Genomic DNA, 23821 nt, shown 5'->3' with positions numbered 1-23821 from the left:
AAGCCTTAATCCTTGGGCATGTCCACCAAAGGTGAAAGAATGTACCTTCATTCTCTTTACATTTCCAGCACTTATTATCAGGCAAGTGGTAAATTTTTGCAAGCTTGACTGGAGTCACGTACCACCTGTATATCATTTTCATAATATTTTCTTTTAGGGCATTACATGCCGTAAATTTAATACCGGTGGCGGCCCAATCGCCTTCTAAATCCAGCCCATGGACGGTCTTGGAATCAGCATGTTTTTACATGAGTAGAATGTGTGCTTTTATTTAAAATGCATCTCTGGGTTATTTGTGGGGCATAGAAATTCGTTCAATTCCCCCCCCCCCCCGAAATATAGTCTGCCCCCCCACAAGGTCTGAGGGACAGTGGACCGGTCCCCTGCTGAAAAAGTTTGCTGACCCCTGATCTAGGGGCATACATGTTGGACTGCAAATACAGTGGTACCTTGGGTTACATACGCTTCAGGTTACATACGTTTCAGGTTACGGACTCCACTAACCCAGAAATAGTGCTTCGGGTTAAGAACTTTGCTTCAGGATGAGAACAGAAATTGTGCTCTGGTGGCGCGGCAGCAGCAGGAAGCCCCATTAGCTAAAGTGGTGCTTCAGGTTAAGAACGGACCTCCGGAACGAATTAAGTACTTAACCCGAGGTACCACTGTAGAGGCTCATACGATGAAATGTTATTCCACTGCATGTAGAAAAGTGGTATATAAACAGAAAGCTGCGCTTGATCCTTTCTCCCTGGCTTTCAGTGTTCAGACGGTTGCTCACATCTGCAACATGAAGTGACACATCTGTTGACAGAAGCAAGCCTTAGTGCTTATTACCTTTGGACAGCAAAAGGGGGCACAGCCGTTGAACCTTACTGAATGTCATGTTTTGTTAGGCTTCTATATTGCTGGACGGGGGGTGGGAGGGGACAAACATCTCCAGTTCCTTCCCATACCACTTGGGAGACCTCTACCTCCCAGCCCTAATTATGTAAAAGGATGCAACGTTGAATAGTCTGCCTGCCTCGCGGTTTCCTCTTCCACACCAGCGCTGACCCACACTCATCCTTGGGGCTTGGATTTGCTTGCACAGCTTTGCAAATTGTTAAGCAAGTGTTTCCAGCCGCAGATTAACACGGGGCTATTTGCCCTCTCTCCCTTCTGTCTCCAGTATCATCTGAAAGAAGAAAGTGGTAGGAAAGCGCTCCTGCTGAGCCGAATCCAAAATTTCCATTTCCTTTTGGACTCGGGGGTGACCTCCAGGTGTAAGGTAGGGCTTTGGCTCAACACAATTAAACTGCTCTAAGTGTGCTTTCTCGTCCCCCTTCTTCCTGCTCCTTTTCACCCTATTGCTTTGTCTTCTGTTCTCATGCTCACACATTCTTCTCTTTTGGGCAAGAGAGCATTGTAAGGTCCAGTCTACACATGCTATAATAAATTTAATAATAATACATTTTTATTTATATCCCCGCCCTTCCTGGCTCAGAAGAGTGGCGCTGTGGGTTAAACCACAGAGCCTAGGACTTGCTGATCAGAAGGTCGGAGGTTCAAATCCCCGCGACAGGGTGAGCTCCCGTTGCTCGGTCCCTGCTCCTGCCAACCTAGCAGTTCAAAAGCACATCAAAGTGCAAGTAGATAAATAGGTAGCGCTCTGGCGGGAAGGTAAACGGCATTTCCGTGCACTGCTCTGGCTCCCTTGGCCAGTAAAGTGAGATGAGTGCCGCAACCCGAGAGTCGGCCACGACTGGACCTAATGGTCAGGGGTCCCTTTACCTTTTACCTTCCCGGCTCAGGGTGGCTAACAGCAAATATAAAACATTGATTAAGATGCGACTTAAAAATCGCATAAAACAGCATAAAATACAATATAAAATGCGGCATCAATATCAATAAAATTCAAAAATTCAGGGGTCATTTGGGGCAGGGGGAAGGAAAAAACCCCCACCCCAGTCAGCAGACAAGTTGGTCCTACTAGGGCCAGCAAGGAGACCAGGGAAGAATTTAAATGTGGTGTCCCAGAAAGGGTTTCTTCATAGAAGAGGAACGGGAAAAGGGAATAGAGGATCAGGCTACCGTAATTCAGATTAAAGGCCAGACGGAATAGCTCTGTCTTACAGGCCCTGCGGAAGGAGATCAAGTCCTGCAGGGCCCTGGTCTCGTGGGACACAGCATTCCACCAGGTTGGAGCCATCACTGAGAAGGCCCTGGCCCTAGTGGAGGATAGTCTGGCTTCCTTAGGGCCCGGGACCTTTGTTGTTGTTTGTTGTTTAGTTGTGTCCTACTCTTCGTGACCCCATGGACCAGAGCATGCCAGGCACTTCAGTCTTCCACTGCCTCCAGCAGTTTGGTCAAACTCATGCTGATAGCTTCAAGAACACTATCCAATCATCTCGTCCTATGTCGTCGCCTTCTCCTTGTGCCCTCCATCTTTCCCAACATCAGGGTCTTTTCCAGGGAGTCTTCTCTTCTCATGAGGTGGCCAAAGTATTGGAGCCTCAGCTTTCAGGATCTGTCCTTCCAGTGAGCACTCAGGGCTGATTTCCTTAGGAATGGATAGGCTTGATCTTCTTGCAGTCCATGGGACTCTCAAGAGTCTCCTCCAGCACCATAATTCAAAAGCATTGATTCTTCAGCGATCAGCCTTCTTTATGGTCCAGCTCTCACTTCCCTACATCACTACTGGGAAAACCATAGCTTTTACTGTACGGACCTTTGTTGGCAAGGTGATGACCTTTAAGCCATTATTATTCATGGACCTTAGGGTCATCTGCGGGACATACCAGGAGAGGCGGTCCCGTAAGTATGAGGGTCCTAGGCTGCATATGCTAGAGAATGAGGTGATATTCTGAGGGCCACAGGTGGGGATGCCTTTTGTCAATGCACACCCCAATATTCTCTGCAGATCAGAGATTTGCATGAACCATGTCGTTTTAGACTGTACCCAGAGGCTCACCTGTTTAAAGGCTTCCCTTCGTTAAAAGTTCCCTGCGGGTAGAATGCTAGCACAGGTGGCACAGAGCTGATGTGCTAGTTTTCTCTTGCAAAGAGATTTCTTCTTCTTTGTTTTCATTGGACAAAAGGGGAAATTTACCTGTAGAATGAAGTGGTGCGGTTCGTTCTGCCACATCCTCCTCAACCAAAAATAGTAAAATAAATAAATCCTAGGTTGCTCCTATGAGAAAATATCAAGAGCGCCAGATATCTCCACCTTTATACGGTGGTCCCTTGGTTCTCAAACCCCTTGGGACTCAAACAACATGGAACCCAAACACTGCAAACCGGGAAGTAAGTGTTCCGGTTTGCGAACTTTTTCCAGAAGCTGAACGTGCTCCGGTTTGAGTGTTATGCTTCCAATTGGAGTGCCACACTTCCGTTTTGAATGTTACGCTGAGGTCTGTCTGTCTTTGCTATTTACCGTATTTTTTCTCTATAAGACTCACTTTTTCCCTCCTAAAAAGTAAGGGGAAATGTGTGTGTGTCTTATGGAGCGAATGCAGGCTGCGCAGCTATCACAGAAGCCAGAACAGCAAGAGGGATTGCTGCTTTCACTGCGCAGAGATCCCTCTTGCTGTTCTGGCTTCTGGGATTCAGAATATATATTTTTCTTGTTTTCCTCCTCCAAAAACTAGGTGCGTCTTGTGGTCTGGTGCATCTTATAGAGCGAAAATACGGTGTTATGCGTTTTTGTTTTTGCGGCTGTGTGGAACCCAGTTCAGCTACTGATTGATTGATTGTGTGACTGCAGTACATTGTTTATTGCTTTCATGTTATGGATCACTGGTCTCGTTAGATAGTAAAATTCATGTTAAATTGCTGTTTTAGGGGCTGTTTTTAAAAGTCTGGAACCGATTTATCCATTTTACATTACTTTCTATGGTAAGGCGCGCCTTGGTTTTGGAATGCTTTGGTTTTGGAACAGACTTCCAGAACGGATTAAGTTTGAGAACCAAGGTACCACTGTATCTGAAGCTACTTGGTTTACTGAGCATTCATCCTGATTTGTCAGCAGGGAAAGGAGATAATGTTGGACGTTTAATAAGCAGTCATTCTGAAAAAGTTGAGGGAGGTTAGATGATGCTGCATCAGAGCAAATCCTATTTCCACTGAATATTCCCTGCCCCTTTGTTGCAAAAGCTCTGATCTTTTTGGGGCAGCTTTCTTGTGCAAGACCTCCAAATCCGCTTTAATATAGGGGAAGCCTGGATGTGCTGTGAATCAGGAAGCAAGGCAACACAGCATTTCTCCTCTCCCTTCCCATCTTCCTTTTACCTATTGTCCTCGTTTGCCTGTCATAACAAACAATAATCCAAGTGTACTGCAAGTCAGGTAGCCGAGGAAACAGGAAACAGAAGCCACAGCTGCCCTGTCTTCAATTTTAGCGTTGGGTAAAGCTATGTTTTTCCCAGTAGTGATGCTTTTGAATTATGGTGCTGGAGGAGACTCTTGAGAGTCCCATGGACTGCAAGAAGATCAAACCTCTCCATTCAGAAGGAAATCAGCCCTGAGTGCTCACTGGAAGGACAGATCCTGAAGCTGAGGTTCCAATACTCTGGCCACCTCATGAGAAGAGAAGACTCCCTGGAAAAGACCCTGATGTTGGGAAAGATGGAGGGCACAAGGAGAAGGGGACGACCGAGGACGAGATGGTTGGATAGTGTTCTCAAAGCTACCAGCATGAGTCTGACCAAACTGCGGGAGGCAGTGGAAGACAGGAGTGCCTGGCGTGCTCTGGTCCAGGGGGTCACGAAGAGTCGGACACAACTAAACGACTAAACAACAACAACATCAAAGAGGGTGGGATTTCTGGAAATCAGATTGCAAAACTTTGGCGATAATCACACTGACTCTAATCCTTGCACGTCACCCGTTTAAGAGACCCGGTGGATCAGGCAGCCAAAGGCCCATCTGCTCCACTGACCAACCAGACCAGGTGGACAGCTCAGTTGGTTAGAGCAGGCTTCCTCAACCTCGCCCCTCCAGATGTTTCTGGCCTACAACTCCCATGATCCCTAGCTAGCAGGACCAGTAGTCAGGGATGATTGGAATTGTAGTCTCAAAACATCTGGAGGGCCGAGGTTGAGGAAGCCTGGGTTAGAGCATGGTGCTGAAAACACCAAGGTTGCAGGTTTGATCCCCTTAAAGGACAGCTGCCTATTCCTGCATTGCAGAGGGGCTGGACTTGATGATCCAACTCTTTGATTCTAAGGGACTTCTATGGGAAGGACTCACACACAGGACATGAGGGCAATCACATTCTTCTACGCAACTGGTGTCCTAAACTCTGCCCGATATGGGAAGCCATCTTCACTAGTAGCCAATGAAAGCCTTATCTTCCACAAATTTGCCTAACCCCCCTTTATGGTGTTCACCATTACAACTCATGGCGCCAAATCCCGTTGTTCATTGAAAAACAAACAAATGCAATACTTGACTTGGTTTCGTTGTTGTTGGTTTTTATATAAGGAAGGAATGCTTGTTTCCTTAAAAAAAAAAAATCCTTCCATGGAAGAGTAATGAAAACCCCTCTATACAAGATTGGATCCAAAAGCTAACAGAATATGCCGAATTAGATGGTCTGTCAGGAAAAATAAAGAATAAATCAAAACAGGAGTTTGTTTCAAAATGGGAGGTTTTCAAAGAATATCTGAAAAATAAATAGAGTAGTTTAAATTTTGTTGCAGCATTCGAGGAACTTCAGTAATAGTTGCAAGGTAGATATACGAAATTAGATATATTAAGAATAAGTTTAATTATAATAAAAGTGTGTATTGGCAATAAGTATCGAAATATGGAATAGACGGGAGGTTGGGTCTTTAGTGTTCAGACCAATATATGTCATATTGTTTGCTAAGAAAATTATGTGTCTATCTTCCTGTGTGCAGTGGCGTAGCGTGGGGGGTGCAGGGGGGGGCGCAACATCTGGGGGGGCGCGCTAATCTAGTGGAAGAGACTCAAGTGCTAAAATCCACGGGTTAGGGGGCGCAAATTACTTGCCTTGCCCCGGGTGCTGACAACCCACGCTACGCCACTGCCTGTGTGTAATTTGGTATTTGTGTTTTTTCTTTTTTCTTGTTCTATCAATAAAAATTTTATTTAAAAAAGTTCCCTAGAAAGCACCCCTTTCAGAGGGGTCCAAACTTTTTTCAAAGAGGGCCAGATTTGATGAAGTGAACATGCATGAGGGCCGACTAAAGGGCCGGCCAAAGTTGAGCTTTTATTGAATTGAAGTTGTTGAGCTTTTTTCCGGATTTTACCCCAGGAAATAAACTGCCACAGGGGCCATCTGGCGGGCCGGATTAGGCCTCCGAAATGGACTTTGGACATGCCTGCTTTCACCAGAGCTTCAGTTTTTGTAGCCTAAAGTGAAAGGATTTGCAAGGGAATTGTGCTCATGTCGAAGAACCAAAAGCCCTTGGCTTCAATATTCTGAATATTTCCCTTCCCACAGAGACCGTTCTGCTGTCCCTGAACTCTCCCTGGCTTCCCCACCCAACCTCTGGCTGCCAGTCAAGAACCTTCTTCCATCTCCTGGCCTCTCCCACTGCCAGGACATTTTTTGGCACCATCATCGATGGCATAATGTTGGCTTGGATAACCTCTTCCCTTCCCTCTGTCACTTAAATCAAGACACCCAACTGGCACGCCTTACCCCGTATGATGCATGTGCTCCATTGTGGGCCCGATCCACTGGGAAGCTCACTCGGGCAAGCAAATAGGATCCCTTGCACAGCTTCTCTGGACTGCGGATGGGGCTGTACACACCCTGGACATTTTTTTTTTTTAAAAAAAGATATTTATTAAAGTTTTACAAAGAGAAAAAAGTTACAGAATAAAAAAGAAGAAAAAGGAAAAATACAAAAAGTACAAAAATACATAGAAAAAATGCAAAATACAGAAAAAATAAATAGAAAACAGTTAAAAACAAATCAATCTTTTCATATCTTAAATTTCATTTACTTATTTCCCTGACCTCCTCACACCTCCCTTTTTTGTATTCCAGTTCACAAGGTTAATTCAGCAAATCCTCACCCTCTTTGTTTTTATCTTAATTCTATATCTTAATGTATTATAACTTTATATTTTCATCCGTTATCAATCCATTTTTACATATTCTTTTTAACCTTGTTGCTAAGGCCGCTTCATTTCAATCTGACATCATTTTAACATTCATTAATTTTACAATGTTTCTGCAAATAGTCTTTGAATTTCTTCCAGTCTTCTTCCACCAACTCTTCTCCCTGGTCTCGGATTCTGCTAGTCATTTCCGCCAGTTCCATATAGTCTATCACTTTCATCTGCCATTCTTCCAGGGTGGGTAGATCATGTGTCTTCCAATACTTTGCGATGAGTATTCTTGCTGCTGTTGTAGCGAACATAAAGAAAGTTCTATCCTTCTTTGGCACCAATTGGCCAACCATGCCCAGGAGAAAGGCCTCTGGTTTCTTCAGGAAGGTATATTTAAATACCTTTTTCATTTCATTATAGATCATCTCCCAGAAAGCCTTAATCCTTGGGCACATCCACCAAAGGTGAAAGAATGTACCTTCATTCTCTTTACATTTCCAACACTTATTATCGGGCAAATGATATATTTTTGCTAGCTTGACTGGTGTCATGTACCACCTGTATATCATTTTCATAATATTCTCTCTTAGGGCATTACATGCCGTGAATTTCATACCTGTGGTCCACAACTGTTGCCAGTCAGCAGACGTTATATTATGTCCAACATCTTGTGCCCATTTAATCATAGCAGATTTAACCGTTTCATCCTGAGTATTCCATTTCAACAGCAAGTTATACATTCTTGATAATATCTTAGTTTTGGGATCTAACAGTTCTGTTTCCAATTTTGATTTTTCCACCTGCACACACCCTGAACATTTGAAGCACATGGGTTCTGCCGAAACAATCCCGAAAACTGTAGTTTAAGGGTGCTGGGAACAAGCTCTGTGAAGGGTGAACTACAGCTCCCAGAATTATTGGGTGGAAGCCACGTACTTTAAATATATGGCGTGGATGAGACCAAAATCAGTGTGAAGGTTCAGTGCATGGGGTACTTTAAATACCGTATTTTTTGCTCTATAAGACTCACTTTTTCCCTCCTAAAAAGTAAGGGGAAATGTGTGTGCATCTTATGGAGAGAATGCAGGCTGCACAGGTATCCCAGAAAACAGAACAGCAAGAGGGATTGCTGCTTTCACTGCGCAGCGATCCCTCTTGCTGTTCTGGCTTCTGAGATTCAGAATATTTTTTTTCTTGTTTTCCTCCTCCAGAAACTAGGTGCGTCTTGTGGTCTGGTGCGTCTTATAGAGCGAAAAATACGGTGTTATGAGTTTTTGTTTTTGCGGCTGTTTTTGTTTTGTTTTTGTGACTGTGTGGAACCCATTTTGCTACTGATTGATTGATTGTGTGACTGCAGTACATTGTTTATTGCTTTCATGTTATGGATCACTGGTCTCGTTAGATAGTAAAGTTCATGTTAAATTGCTGTTTTAGGGGTTGTTTTTAAAAGTCTGGAACCGATTTATCCATTTTACATTACTTTCTATGGTAAGGCGTGCCTTGGTTTTGGAATGCTTTGGTTTTGGAACGGACTTCCAGAACGGATTAAGTTTGAGAACCAAGGTACCACTGTATCTGAAGCGACTTCAGATGGTTTACTGAGCATTCATCCTGATTTGTCAGCAGGGAAAGGAGATAATGTTGGACGTTGAAAAAGTTGAGGGAGGTTAGATGACGCTGCATCAGAGCAAATCCTATTTCCACTGAATATTCCCTGCCCCTTTATTGCAAAAGCTCTGATCTTTTGGGGGCAGCTTTCTTGTGCAAGACCTCCAAATCCGCTTTAATATACGGGAAGCCTGGATGTATAGAGCGAAAAATACGGTATATGGTGTGTACACAGCCGAGGTTTGTGCAGAACATCCTCACATCTGCAGCTATTAACCCTGGGAGACCTAGATTCTACCTCCACGGTTGGAGGCAATAAGTCCCTGAATGCCAGCTGCTGGGGACTGCAGGGAGATGGGGGGTGGGGTGGCAGCTGGTCCACCCCAAATCAAGTCAATAAATAAAAATACTTAACTACCAGTAGAAATAATCAGAATATTTGAAACTGAAATGTGCTATGCTTATAGAGTGTGCACAGAAAAACTGCATTGGGGGGAAAGGAGGGATTTGAGAAGGAATGGCTGAAAAGGTTTCTCAGCCAATTGTGCACTTGGGGAAGGGAGCGAGCAAAATTATTGCACACCCTCCCTCCATTTATTGCAACCATTTGAAACCCCACCTTTTTTCACTCAAGGCAGTTCACAATGAATAGCAAAAAAATAATAGAAGATCCATAAAAACAAGAAAGCAATGTCAAAAGAGGCTAACCTGTAACACTGACAGTGGAGAAGGCATGTGCAAAGTCCATTTTGGGGGCCCAATCTGGCCCGGTGGTCGATTTAATCCAGCCCCTGTAGCTCAACAACTTTGGTCGGCCCTCATGCATGTTCACTTCATCAAATCTGGCCCTCTTTGAAAAAAGTTTGGGCCCCCCTGCGGTAGAGGAGAGCACCCAGAGCGGAACAGATTTCACAAGCCAAAAAAGGCCATTCCAATCATATTCTGGTTTTGGGCTTTGCTCTTGCAAAGTCAGCACCCCAGTTCAGCCCAGAAAAAAATGGTTAGCTAGCTCTGTTATTAAGGATCAGAGCAATATAGTCCGATCTCCAAGCATTTGCCCAAGTCCCTGGCAGCTGGAACTGTTATGTACTGAAGTTCTCACCCTGGGCCAGCAGGGGGATACTGTAGATAGTTATGCAAATGAAGGATCAAAAGTGTGATGGCCTGGGAATCCGATTCAGAGTCTGAACCGGAGGAATCCCAGCCTGCACAGGAGTCCCCGCCTCCAGGGCCGGCTGAACTGGGGCAGGGCCTTGATTCTGAAGCGCCTGCACCTGTGCCGGATCCTCAGGAGCAGGCGCCAGGTGAATCCACTCTGGCTCCGGAGGTGGTTGAGGACTCAGTGCCTACAGGTGAGTCTCCCCCTGGGCCCAGTAACCCTTCAGCCTCTCCTGAACTGCAGAGGCTCAGGGCAAAGAGGCGAAGGGAACTGGTTTCTCCCAGGAGGAGTGCTCGCCTTAAGGCCAGGAGAGGCGGGTCTCCTGGGGGCCGGGACCGCCCCTGGCCTCAGAGAAGATAAAGGCCAGTCACGGTCCCAGGTTGCGGGAGCATCGTCGTTGAAGAGCTATTTCGGCCAGCATCCAGTCCTGTTTCCCCCAGAGTTCCTGTTCTTGCCCGGCTTCCCGCTGTGGACCCCACTTCGCCCGAGGAGGACTGTCTGCCGACCCTCGACTCATGTCCTGGACCTCGCCCCATGGTAACCTCCCCCCTGGACCAGCACAGAAAGTGACGTTCAGTGATTGGATAGTTTGTATGCAAATGAAGGATCGAAAGTGATGTTCAGTGATTGGATAGTTTTAGAAAGTTGTTACAGTAACAAGGTACTGGAGCTCTATATAAGCAGGCTGACTGAGCCCTTCAGCTCAGTTCAGTTCTGGCCTCAGAATAAAGAAGAGCTGTTTGAAGAATCGCTGTGTCGTCTGATATGTTTCGCCCACAGCTTAACAGGAACAATCATAGTTTTGGAACTGTCCTTACGGCCAGCCTCACCTAGAGCTCACTGCGCTTTGTAGTTAGTCTTAACCTTGACTTCTCATACAGCAGGTTTCCTCTCCTATCCTTTTACCTGCCGCAGGACCAGTTCCTGTACAGGACTGCATACAGAGGTCATAATGGCACTGAAAATCCATGCAGAAATCTCCATGAGCAAGGACAAGTGTCATCCCATTCCTCTTATGTTCTGGAAGTTTCCAGAAAAATGCATGTAGGGTCTGAGGGGAGGGAAGAAAAAGCGAGTGGAGCAGAACACAAGGGGCCTTGTTTCGTTTTGTTTAATGCTTTCTGAAAATTTATTTATTGGTGTGTGTTTTTCTTTTTGTAAATCTACCAAAGAATAAAATAAAACCAGGGATTGAATTTAATTCTAAATTATATTCTGGAAACATGGAAGATTACAAGGGGTAAAAGAAAGTAATGGATGTACCGTGCCATATTAGAAGCAGAAAAACTTGTTTTGATGGATTGGAAGAGCCGCAAAAAGATTCCATTGAGCACGTGGATTGATAATATGGACAGACTAGTTACCTACAAACGAATTGCATGTTGACGCAAATTAAGAATGGATAAATATGAAGAAATCTGGAAGGAATATTTAAGCGATAAGGTGGACAGTGGTGGGAAGTAGGGGGAGGAGAGGTGGGGAAATATTGTTAAAAAGGTGTAGTCATAGGTATATCAGTATTCAAATCAAATTGTATTTTTTTGTTGTTGTTTAGCTGTTTATTCGTGTCCAACTCTTCGTGACCCCATGGACCAGAGCACGCCAGACACTCCTGTCTTCCACTGCCTCCCGCAGTTTGGTCAAACTCATGTTGGTAGCTTCAAGAACACTGTCCAACCATCTTGTCCTCTGTCATCCTCTTCTCCTTGTGCCCTCCATCTTTCCTGACATCAGGGTCTTTTCCAGGGAGTCTTCTCTTCTCATGAGGTGGCCCAAGTATTGGAGCCTCAGCTTCACGATCTGTCCTTCCAGTGAGCACTCAGGGCTGATTTCCTTCAGAATGGAGAGGTTTGATCTTCTTGCAGTCCATGGGACTCTCAAGAGTCTCCTCCAGCACCAGAATTCAAAAGCATCAATTCTTCGGCGATCAGCCTTCTTTATGGTCCAGCTCTCACTTCCATACATCACTACTGGGAAAACCATGGGTTTAACTATACGGACCTTTGTCGGCAAGGTGATGTCTCTGCTTTTTAAGATGCTGTCTAGGTTATTGTGTAATTGTGTTAGTAGTGTTATTATGGTTTTTGTTGTATGTGCCTTGTGCGGTTCTTGTTTGTATTGAAAAAAAATTAAATAAATTTAAAAAAACACCCCAGGGATAAGGTTTTTCCCCCCAAGATGGTGGAGGGTCTGTTTGCTGCTCCCTGTTTGTGTTGTAGTGGTGACACTTGCCCTTCTTCTGATAAACAATGCTCTGCATGGGAGGACCAAGAAGAGAAAGTCCCTATTTTCATCTGAAGAATGTTGAAGGGTATGCAAGAAGCTAGGGAAAACGGACGTTCATTTCAGGAGTGCAGCTCTGTCAAAATGCCTCACATTTTCCCTTCCACGTTCTGTGTGGCAAGCCTTGGGTTGTGCAAGACAAAGTTTTGAAAAGTAGCCCAGAACTGATTGTTTCTCTCTTGGCTGCAGCATTAGAGATGGGATCATGTCTTGTTGCTTTTACACATTTTCCCTTCGCTCTCTTTGGGCCTTAAAACATGATGAAGCCAGAGACCCTTGGGATACAGAAAGAAGGTTCTGTCTTCACTCTTCAGTGAAGGCAAGAGAGACTCCCGCTGTTCCTGAAGACTCGCCAACTCTTGAACCTCTTCCAAGTTCCACAAGTCCTTTCTGTCTGCGATGATCTTTAGAACCTGGAATGGTGTGACTGATAGACCAGGAATCTTAGGGGAAGCTTTGGCAGAGCAGTTCAAGTCAGGAAGAAGACTAAGTTGTGCCAATGGAAATTATCTCTAAGAGAGTGCATGTTTTGAATGAAAGCTGTGTACAGTGGTACCTCTGGTCACGTACATAATTCATTTGGAGGTCTGTTCTTGTTGTTGTTTAGTCGTTTAGTTGTGTCCGACTCTACGTGACCCCATGGACCAGAGCACGCCAGGCACTCCTGTCTTCCACTGCCTCCTGCAGTTTAGTCAAACTCATGCTGGTAGCTTTGAGAACACTGTCCAACCATCTCATCCTCTGTCGTCCCCTTCTCCTTGCGCCCTCCATCTTTCCCAACATCAGGGTCTTTTCCAGGGAGTCTTCTCTTCTCATGAGGTGGCCAAAGTACTGGAACCTCAACTTCAGGATCTGTCCTTCCAGTGAGCACTCAGGGCTGATTTCCTTGAGAATGGATAGGTTAGGTCTGTTCTTAACCTGAAACTGTTCTTAACCTGAAGCACCATTTTAGCTAATGGGGCCTCCCACTGTCGCCACGCCGCCAGAGCACGATTTCTGTTCTTATCCTGAAGCAAAGTTCTTAACCCGAGGTACTATTTCTGGGTTAGCGGAGTCTGTAACCTGAAGCGTATGTAACCTGAAGTGTATGTAACCCTGTAGTTTGATCCTACTGTTGACTTTGGGACTTACACCTAAGTAGACATGCCCAGCGTCAAAGGCTTGCTGTGCAATCCTATTCCTGACATAGGCTGCTTGGAGCAATATAAGACAACGCTGCCCCCAAATGCCTGGTCCTCACTTCCAAAGGTCCACTCATATCCCATGAAACAGAGCGGAGGGTTGGGGGGGAATTTTTTTTGGGGGGGTACAGGGTGGCTGAGAGTTGCCGTCTTTTAGTGTGTCTCTGGCTTGGCAGCATTCATAACTGAGAATGAGAACTATGCTATATTATGATGCAGCAGGAACATGTTTGATATTGTGGTGTTGTTCTTTAGTCATTTAGTCGTGTCCGACTCTTCGGATTGGCTTCGAATTGGCTATGCGGTAATAAAAAGATATAAAATAAGTAACCGCAGGGGAGGGAAGTTGAGGGGAAGGTAAATTAGATTTGTAAAGATTTTGTTTTTCTTGTTAAAAATATTTGGAAAAGGTGAAAATTTTAAAAGAAAAAGAAAGCATTTAAGCCTTGCTATTGGGCAGCTATCTTTTCCCCTTTGTAATATCAAACATATTTTTTAATATCAAAGATATCTAATATCTTTTCCAGGGAGAAGACTCCCTGGAAAAGACCCTGATGTTGGGAAAGATGGAGGGCGCAAGGAGAAGGGGACGACAGAGGACGAGAGGGTTGGACAGTGTTCTCAAAGCTACCAGCATGAGTTTGACCAAACTGCGGGAGGCAGTGGAAGACAGGAGTGCCTGGCGTGCTCTGGTCCATGGGCACATTATATCTTTTAATCACAATCGGAGTACATTCTTTTTCTCAGAGAATTCTGTGCACTGTCGCTTGTTAAAGGCTGCTGGCAGTTGTAGCTCTTGTGAGGGGTAAACTACAACGGCCGGAATTTTCTCTTTAATTTATTCAACCGTGGTCATGTTGACCTTGGTCTTGCAGTGATTGTAGCATTGCCAGCCTAAGAACAACTTACGAAAGGCCCTAGCTCTTTCCCAACTCATGAAATGAGGTTGTGTTTGTTTTGGTTTTCTGCATAGTGTAGGGTTCGAATTGTGGGGAGACCAGAGCTCTTGTGTTTTTATCAACTATACAGAAGGCAGAAGCCCAACAGGCTTAGCGTTTTCCTGTGTTGTCATTTAGTCATGTCCAACTCTTTGTAACCCCTTGGACCAGAGCACGCCAGGCACTTCTGTCTTCCACTGCCTCCCGCAGGTTGGTCAAACTCATGCTGGTAGCTTTGAGAACACTGTCCAACCATCTCGTCCTCTGTCATCCCCTTCTCCTTGTGCCCTCCATCTTTCCCGACATCAGGGTCTTTTCCAGGGAGTCTTCTCTTCTCATGAGGTGGCCAAAGTATTGGAGCCTCAGCTTCACGATTTGTCCTTCCAGTGAGCACTCAGGGCTGATTTCCTTCAGAATGGAGAGGTTTGATCTTCTTGCAGTCCATGGGACTCTCAAGAGTCTCCTCCAGTACCAGAATTCAAAAGCATCAATTCTTCGGCGATCAGCCTTCTTGATGGTCCAGCTATCACTTCCATACATCACTACTGGTAAAACCATACCTTTAACTATACGGACTCTCAACACTCTTTCCATCAGACATCTCATTCCTTGTGCCTGATTTCTATTTGTGTCCTCCACCTTGATCCACAGATCTGCATATGATACAAATGCAAATAGTATGCAAATTTGTGTCTTCTTCTGTGGAAGGCTCAATCCAGTGCAGTCCAGTGTTCTGAGCCCAGAAATCATGTTGGCAACCCTGCCTTTGGTTTCTGCCTTCTGTGCCCTCTCCGCAGACTTTAGCCTGCTGGCTGCCTCTCTTGCCTGTTTCCCTGTTCCCCTGTTTCTTTGCCCTGCTGTTTCAGGATTCAAGGCTAGCCTTGTCTCTGTCCTAGACCTGATTTCACCCCAGGACTGATCTTTGGAAACTTCCCTCTCCAGCTTACATTCTCCAAACATCATTTGCACCCCAGTAAGTCTAAGACAAGGGACGCGGGTGGCGCTGTGGGTTAAACCACAGAGCCTAGGACTTGCTGATCAGAAGGTTGGCGGTTCGAATCCCCGCGACGGGGTGAGCTCCCGTTGCTCGGTCCCTGCTCCTGCCAACCTAGCAGTTCGAAAGCACATCAAAGTGCAAGTAGATAAATAGGTACTGCTCCAGCGGGAAGGTAAACGGTGTTTCCGTGCGCTGCTCTGGTTCACCGGAAGTTGCTTAGTCATGCTGGCCACATGACCCGGAAGCTGTACGCCGGCTCCCTCAGCCAGTAAAGCGAGATGAGCGCTGCAACCCCAGAGTCGGTCATGACTGGACCTAATGGTCAGGGGTCCCTTTACCTTTACCTAAGTCTAAGACAGCAGCAGCAGCAGCCCGTCTATAGGGCCATGCCTATATCTTTATTTAAGCTAGCTCTAAATTAAGTGGGCAAAAGGTCTATTTCCCAGATATATAATATCTTGAAGTCCACAGATAAATATAGTTATTTCCCCTCACTTTCCCTTTCTATTCACCAAAAACTTCCCTTTCTGCTCAAAATTGCTTTTTAACTGCAGCTGTTTAGAAGACTACTTCTTGTTTACAATATTTTTTAAAAAATGACTCATCTGGGTGGTGCTGTTATTTTGAGCAGAATTCACGCCCCCAAGGGAGAGATGATGACTTGCGTGTATCTCGATTAAATCTGGAACAGAAATATTTTGCAAATGTTGAATTTATCCAGAGCAGGGAGGGACCCAAACAAAAATATTTTAGCCGGGGCTTATTTTCAGCCAGGACTTCCGCCACCTCTCAGATGGGCACCATTGCCACTTATGAGAGAACAAGGGAGGCATTCGTGGTGAGTTCTGGCACCTCTTTTTCTAGAAAAGGAAAGTGTCTTCTTCAATATGGATGAGAAAGGCCAAATGCAGCTCAATCATTCTTGATGCATGTGTTTAGAGATGAATGGATTGGGGGTGGGGGAACAGATAGATGGAAGGACAGACAAATATGAATGGGTAAAGTGGGACGCGGGTGGCGCTGTGGTCTAAACCACAGAGCCCAGGGCTTGCCGATCAGAAGGTCGGTGGTTCGAATCCCCGTGACGGGGTGAGCTCCCGTTGCTCGGTCCCTGCTCCTGCCAACCTAGCAGTTCAAAAGTACGTCAAAGTGCAAGTAGATAAATAGGTACCACTCCGGCGGGAAGGTAAACGGCGTTTCCGTGTGCTGCTCTGGTTCACCAGAAGCGGCTTAGTCATGCTGGCCACATGACCTGGAAGCTGTACGCTGGCTCCTTTACCTACCAGTCCATCATAGTTGAGAAGGCTGACCATGTGACCTGCATGACTGCTGAGTGTGCTATCAAGATGCTATCACAGGAATAAAATAACATAAAGGTAGAGATAAAGGGACCCCTGACCATTAGGTCCAGTTGTGACCGACTCTGGGGTTGCGGCGCTCATCTCACTTTATTGACCGAGGGAGCCGGCGTACAGCTTCCAGGTCATGTGGCCAGCATGACTAAGCCGCTTCTGGCGAACCAGAGCAGCACACGGAAACGCCGTTAACCTTCCCGCCTGAGCAGTACCTATTTATCTACTTGCACTTTGATGTGCTTTCAAACTGCTAGGTTGGCAGGAGCAGGGACCAAGCAATGGGAGATCACCGTGTCACAGGGATTCGAACCGCCAACCTTCTGATCAGCAAGTCCTAGGCTCTGTGGTTTAACCCACAGCACCACCCACAGCCCTTACATAAAATAACATGCCCATATATAAATATAAGTATAAAGTTGATAGGTCATTTTAGGATTGATCAAGGGGAAATCTAGAAGGTTCAAGATTATGGGGGCATGGAATCATGAGTCCAACAGCATCTCGTAGCTAAAAGCAGACAGGAACTTACAACAGAAGCAAAGCAAGGCACAGCAAGCAGGCTTGGGCTATAGGTCTAAATAGAAAGCTGATGAATGCAAGGGTTTGGGTAAGGGCAGCATGTGACAAATGTCTAAATGAGGAACCAAATTTGCTGATCGAGCTGGAACAGCAGGATGAGGAACTAGGTGAGAGATTATCACCAAGGAGCAGACAAAAATCTGGAGAGCTGTTCAGAAAGAGGCACCCCAAATTGGATGGAGATAGAGAAAAGTGATGAAAAATGCTATTGTCCAATAGATGCAAGCAGCAGAGAGATGGGTAAAATCTGGAATGGCTGGGACTAAATAAAGAAGAGCAGGAAAGAAGCAAGGCCTGCAAGAAATCTTGGTATGTGTTGTTTGTCTTCCGTTGCTTCTTATTCATTCTTTATTCCGACATAGTTATTAAAGCTCAATCAGTCTTTGAAATCATTTGAACTTGTCTGATCTATCACGGCTTAGGTCAGAAGCTGAGGAGACTTCAGCAAACTTCAGATTTGCTGGGTAGTAAGATGGTGGTGCTGTGGTCTAAACCACTGAGCCTAGGGCTTGCCGATCAGAAGGTCGGCGGTTCGAATCCCTGCGATGGGGTGAGCTCCTGTTGCTCGGTCCCTGCTCCTGCCAACCTAGCAGTTCGAAAGCACATCAAAGTGCAAGTAGATAAATAGGTACCGCTCCGGCGGGAAGGTAAACGGTGTTTCGTGCGCTGCTCTGGTACACCAGAAGCGGCTTAGTCATGCTGACCACATGACCCGGAAGCTGTACGCCGGCTCCCTCGGCCAGTAAAGTGAGATGAGCGCCGCAACCCCAGAGTCAGTCACGACTGGACCTAATGGTCAGGGGTCCCTTTACCTTTCAAGATCCCTATGGGTGGCATTGGGTCACATTATAAAATACCTCGTAAAATAAAAGTCCCATCCAACATCGTTGATGGATGACTTTGAAACCTCCCGCCTGGCTCTCTCCCTTCTTAGGATTCTTAATCTCAAAACTGGATTTCAACTGGGCAGCCGTGCAAGCAGAGAAGCAGAAGGTCGCCTTCTGTAAAATTCAGCACATGCAGCCCACCCTGATAAAACTCTTACAGTATCTGCGGCTTAGATGGTTTTCTCAGGAAGGTGGCAGAGATTCTCATTCCTCATACATGCTCTGCAGAAGCTGTTTACCACAGGCTTCATTCAGAGTTTTCCGTCGCTGCAGAGACTAGTGCAAATACTAAACACCTAGGAATGAAACATTCCCCGCTGTGAACAGGATGAATCTTCAGTTATCTCAAGCTGGGTTTGATCATCAACATTTTTTAACATTAATTTGCAGAATGGCCCCATCAATTGCTCCTATATGCATAATCCAACGTGCCAATCTCGCACATGCTGTTTTCTAAGAACATTTGCACGGCGTGTTTTGATTTCATTAGGAATGAAGTTAATTAAAGTTAATGATGATGAGTGGCATGTGGAAAATCTCCGTAGAGTGAATCTAGATGCTTGAATGGGATGAGCGAAATCTCTAAAGTTGTTTTGTTTTGTTTGGGCCAGATCTGTGGGCCACACTTAATGCATTTTGGGTGATGTCTCTGGTGCTCACCTTTTACACTCCAGTCCTAAGCATATTTAATTCCAGCGGGTGCAGAATGCCGCGGCAAGACTCCTTACGGGGTCCTCGCTGTGAGATCACATTCACCCGGTGCTATACCAGCTGCACTGGCTCCCGGTGGAGTACAGGGTCAGGTTTAAGGTGCTGGTTTTAACCTTTAAAGCCCTATACGGCCTAGGATCCTTGTACCTACGGGACCGCCTCTCCTGGTATGTCCCACGGAGGAACGTACGGTCTTCAAACAAAAACATCTTGGAGGTCCCGGCCCACAGGGAGGTTAGGCTGGCCTCAACCAGAGCCAGGGCTTTTTCGGCTGTGGCTCCGATCTGGTGGAACGCTCTGCCACAAGAGGGACTTGACATCTTTCCGCAGGGCCTGCAAGACAGAGCTGTTCTACCAGGCCTTTGGCCAAGGCACAGTCTGACCCCCACCTTTGGCAATCCTCACAGAACTCTAGCCCAATGGTTGCCATTAATTTGATTATGAATTGATTTTAGAATGAAATGATTTTAGAATGTTGTATTATTTTACTGCTGTTAGCCGCCCTGAGCCCGGCTTCGGCTGGGGAGGGCAGGATATAAATAAATTTATTATTATTATTATTATTATTATTATTATTATTATTATTATTATTTTATCATTATTATTTATTATTAAAAATCCCTTTTCTTTGAATCCAGTATACTTCCACATGGGCGTGCTTGAGAAACAATTTATTGACTAAAAGGGGAGGTGGTAGTACCAGCCTGTGTTTGCATGCAGGTGTTGAACAGAGCTGTCCTTTACCTCCACAGGTAAAGTGGGAGACTGTCAGAGGCTGATACTCACAATATACAGTGGTACCTCAAGTTACAAACTTAATTCGTTCCGGAGGTCTGTTCTTAACCCAAAACCATTCTTAACCTGAGGCACGCTTTTGCTAATGGGGCCTCCTGCTGCTGCCGGCGCGCAATTTCCATTCTCATCCTGGGGCAAAGTAGCCAGTGTGGTGTAGTGGTTAAGAGCGCTGGACTCGTAATCTGGTGAACTGGGTTTGATTCCCCGCTCCTCCACCTGCAGCTGCTGGGTGACCCTGGGCCAGTCACACTTCTCTGAAGTCTCTCAGCCCCACTCACCTCACAGAGTGTTTGTTGTGGGGGAGGAAGGGAAAGGAGAATGTCAGCCGCTTTGAGACTCCTTCGGGTAGTGATCAAGCGGGATATCAAATCCAAACTACTACTACTACTACTACTACTACTACTACTCTTCTTCTTCTTCTTCTTCTTCTTCTTCTTCTTCTTCTTCTTCTTCTTCTTCATCTTCTTCTTCTTCTTCTTCTTCTTCTTCTTCTTCTTCTTCTTCTTCTTCTTCTTCTTCTTCTTCTTCTTCTTCTTCTTCTTCTTCCCAAGGTACTACTTCCAGGTTAGTGGAGTTTGTAACCCGAGGTGTTTGTAACCCGAGGTACCACCATATTACACTTACAGTCAAATCCCAGTTATGACCTATTTCCTCCCCAATTATGCCTTTTTATCGGGGCTACATTGAGTTTCCCAGAACAATTCTGTCACACAAACCATTCATACCAAGCTTCCAGGGAGACTCCAATTCTTAATTTGATGATAATTGATGGTGATGTGTTTTCACATGCTGTTGTTTCTGACATTCCAGTTATGTTTTCCATCCTGCATTCACACTATTTTCTTTTCTTCGTCTCTGATTTCTGTTTCAGACTTCATTAGCAAAGTGCCCAGCCAGAGCTGCTGACTCAAAACTTTGGACGGACAATAAGTAGCAAAGCTTCTCAGCCATTCTGAAAGGTAGGAAGGTCTTGCCCTTTCCATATTGCCATTTTTACTTAATTACATTTATTTTTGAAACGTTTTTACTTTTCCAGAGGAGATAACATATAAGAAAAAAAAGAAAGAGGTGGATTGCTGTATTTTCGCTCTATAAGACGCACCAGACCACAAGACACACCTAGTTTTTGGAGGAGGAAAACAAGGGAAAAAAATATTCTGAATCTCAGAAGCCAGAACAGCAAGAGGGATCGCTGCACAGTGAAAGCAGCAATCCCTCTTGCTATTCTGGCTTCTGGGATAGCTGTGCAGCCTGCATTCATTCCATAAGACGCACACACATTTCCCCTTACTTTTTAGAAGGGAAAAAGTGAGTCTTATAGAGCAAAAAATATGATAGTTTATGAATTGCTGGGTCTTTGATAGGGACCTATAGCAGATTGATGCTGGCAGGTTGCTATAAAAGGCCATTGCTTTGTGCATTCAAGGGGAAATTATTTATTTTGATGAGCGCTACTTTTTCCCTCTTGTTTTCCCCCTCCCCACCCTTTTTTCACTCCCCTTCCTTTCAGCAGATAGTCAGCAACCGTGTCATCTGCAGATCTCATGGAGTACGAAGACAACTTCACGGAATACTTTGGGGCTTACGAAGAGGACGAGCCCCCCGTGTCCCACCTCACCCACGCACAGGTGGCGTCGCTTGTGTTCCACGGCGTGGCTTTTCTCCTGGGAGTGCCTGGCAATGCGATCGTCATCTGGATTATGGGCTTTAAATGGGACAAGACCGTGACTTCCCTCTGGTTCCTCAACCTGGCTATTGCGGACTTCATCTTTGTCCTTTTCCCCCCTCTCTACATCACCTACGTGGCCACGGGCTTCCACTGGCCTTTTGGGAAGTGGCTATGCAAAGCAAACTCCTTCATTGCTCTCTTCAACATGTTTGCCAGCGTCTTCTTCCTGACAGCCATCAGCCTTGACCGTTACGTCCATCTGATCCACCCTGTCTTCTCCTACCGGCATCGGACTCTCAAGAACACCTTCTTTATGATTGCTTTCATCTGGGTTTTGGCCACGCTCATTGGAAGCCCGGCGCTGTACTTTAGAGATACCCTTACACTACACAACAATGTCACCATTTGCTACAACAACTTCCATCCCACTGACGTCAATCTTGTTATCCTCAGACACCATGTTCTGACCTGGGTAAGGTTCATTTGCGGCTACCTCTTTCCTCTGTTGACCATGATTGTTTGTTACTCTCTTCTGATATGCCAGGTGAAGAAAACTGCCACGCTGACCTCCAGCAGGCTCTTCTGGACTGTTCTGGCTGTGGTGGTGGTTTTTTTCGTTTGCTGGACCCCATACCAAATATTCAGCATCCTTGAGCTCTCTGCTCACCACGATAACTACTGGCACGACTTGCTCCGCGACGCCATTCCTCTTTCCGTCAGCTTTGCTTTCATCAACAGCTGCCTTAACCCCATTCTTTACGTCCTCCTCAGCAAGAAACTCCAGTCCTGTTTCAGTGTGACGTTTTCAGAACTGGTGAAGCACACCCTCTGGGAAGTCAGCCGGTCTGGGACAGTCAGCGAACAAGTCTGGAATTCTTTGAGTCTACAGCAGGGCGAAGCATCTGAGCTGGAGACTTCTCTGGGTGAAATCTCTCCCTGACGGGCACTCACTCCGCAATATGCCCACCTTATTAAGATCTAGACATCAGAGGTGTTTGTAACCCAACCGTCACTACACAAAAGTAGCCAAAGTTGTGCTCCCCAGGTGGAACTCTTTTTGCTTTGACCCCATTCAGCTCCCATGAGCTGCATATTTTTTCCAGTAAAACTTCTTTGGTAAAGGACACAGGTTTTGTCGTCATTGTTATGTCATCCGCATGTTGCGTACAGCCACTCTCCTCATCCTTGACCATTGTCCACGAAGGCAATGATAGAAGCTGGAGGTCTGAATGAGGTCAAAACAGCAGAAGTCCATAAGCAACTTCAATTGTTCGTAGGGTTGACAAACTTTTAGGCATCCAAAACTCACATGTGTCTGAGGAGCCATCATTAAAATGTTGTGATCTTCATCCCAAAGCCATTTAAAGCTTTATCTGCCAATTTCTGCACATCAAGCTACTGTTAAAAGTCACAATAGAAGGCCTGATAATCTCCCCACCCCAAATTCAAGCTACTGAGGGAGGAAAGATGTTTGTGCAGGGACTTAGGATCATGGAAGACAGTGTGTGTCATGGAAGGTTCTTATTTTATAGTTCTTCAGTATCAAAACATTGTCCTTCCAGCACTCTAAACAAAGACATTGATTCTCCCTTGAAGTAACCGCACAGGGAAATGTCACACAAAACAACACGCAAATGCACTTTTTGATGTGCTTTTCAAAACATAGTACCTTTGCAATCTTTTAAAGTAGTCAAGTATACTTTATTATATATATTTTTGGCACAGAGCCTTGCTGAACAAAACTGACAATTTCTCTTCCCCTTTGCTTATGGTTTTTTGCTTAGTTTCTGCTGAACATGTCAAAGATTATATATATTAAATGCAAGGATTCCACTGCTTCCAATGAGGCAGGTTAATCTGTAACCCTGCTAGCGGGCTTTATCAACATTTTCAGTAACCCTGGCTCCTTAATCCTATAGGTCGTATCCAACAATAGTCCTCCTCAGGGTCAATACATCGGAATTAAGAGGCAGAACTAATTAAACCCATTAATTTCAGTAGGTCTACTCCGAGTAGGACCAGTCCCAGGTATAGAATTTGGCAGAGCAGGACATTTGCACATGAGGTTTCTGGTCCACTGAAATGATTTGCACGGAGACACATTGATCTGAGTATTTTGCACTTCCAGAGGGTTTAGGCAAACAGTTTTGTTCTACAAAAGCAAAGCAATACATTCACTGAGAATGGCTTTCAGAGATCAACCCACTTTAGCTGATTTCACTTAATCTCAGCCAGATATTAGCCTAGCTGCCTAATATTTAGTGGTAGCACCACTGTATTCCTTTCAAATGATAGCATACTGCCTGTTCTGACCTTAAATATGGTGGTTTCTTCAGCACTGCCACCCCAGGCAATTGATCCCTCCTTGCCTTTGCTTTATTACTGCGCAAGTCTTTTTTTTTAACACACATTTTTCTCGGGTTTTTGTTTTCCCCTTAGCTTCATGTGCCCCATCCTGTCTTCCTCTGAGCTCCCTGTCCCTTGCCGTGTCTCCTGAAACGTCTTCCCAGTCTTTCGCATCACCGGAAAGCTACCCTCCCAATGTTTTCATCTACGAAACCCCTCTAGATTAACGTTTCACCTCGAAATCCCAACTT

General features: G+C 45.4%; 2 protein-coding genes across 5 annotated transcripts in view; both read left to right on the top strand.

Moving 5' to 3' along the window:
• LOC309376722 (uncharacterized protein) overlaps window positions 1-23821 on the top strand; it is a 97122-nt gene that overhangs the window by 57823 nt on the left and 15478 nt on the right. The gene's annotated exons all lie outside the window — the stretch shown is intronic.
• Window positions 1153-23821, top strand: CMKLR2 (chemerin chemokine-like receptor 2). 4 transcript variants are annotated; one of them, XM_081898159.1, is made up of 3 exons: window positions 1153-1267; window positions 20427-20514; window positions 21069-23821. In XM_081898159.1, the coding sequence occupies exon 3, from the start codon at window positions 21100-21102 to the stop codon at window positions 22162-22164; it is 1065 nt and encodes a 354-aa protein (XP_081754285.1). In that variant the 5' UTR covers window positions 1153-1267; window positions 20427-20514; window positions 21069-21099; the 3' UTR covers window positions 22165-23821. The 4 variants fall into 4 exon arrangements, with proteins under 4 accessions (XP_081754285.1, XP_081754287.1, XP_081754288.1 ...); XM_081898161.1 differs by lacking the exon at window positions 1153-1267 and adding an exon at window positions 15833-16066; XM_081898162.1 differs by lacking the exon at window positions 1153-1267 and adding an exon at window positions 16991-17471 and having other exon boundaries at window positions 21066-23821.

Source organism: Podarcis melisellensis, assembly GCF_964234715.1.
Source record: "Podarcis melisellensis genome assembly, chromosome: 1".
NCBI classification, from domain to species: Eukaryota; Metazoa; Chordata; class Lepidosauria; order Squamata; family Lacertidae; genus Podarcis; species Podarcis melisellensis.
The sequence above is the reverse complement of the archived record's forward strand: the minus strand, read 5'-3'. Positions and strand labels throughout refer to the sequence as shown.

What these genes read in the sequence shown, in the direction of transcription:
- CMKLR2 (XM_081898159.1), top strand. Translation starts at nt 21,100, where the DNA reads ATGGAGTACGAAGACAACTTCACGGAATACTTTGGGGCTTACGAAGAG.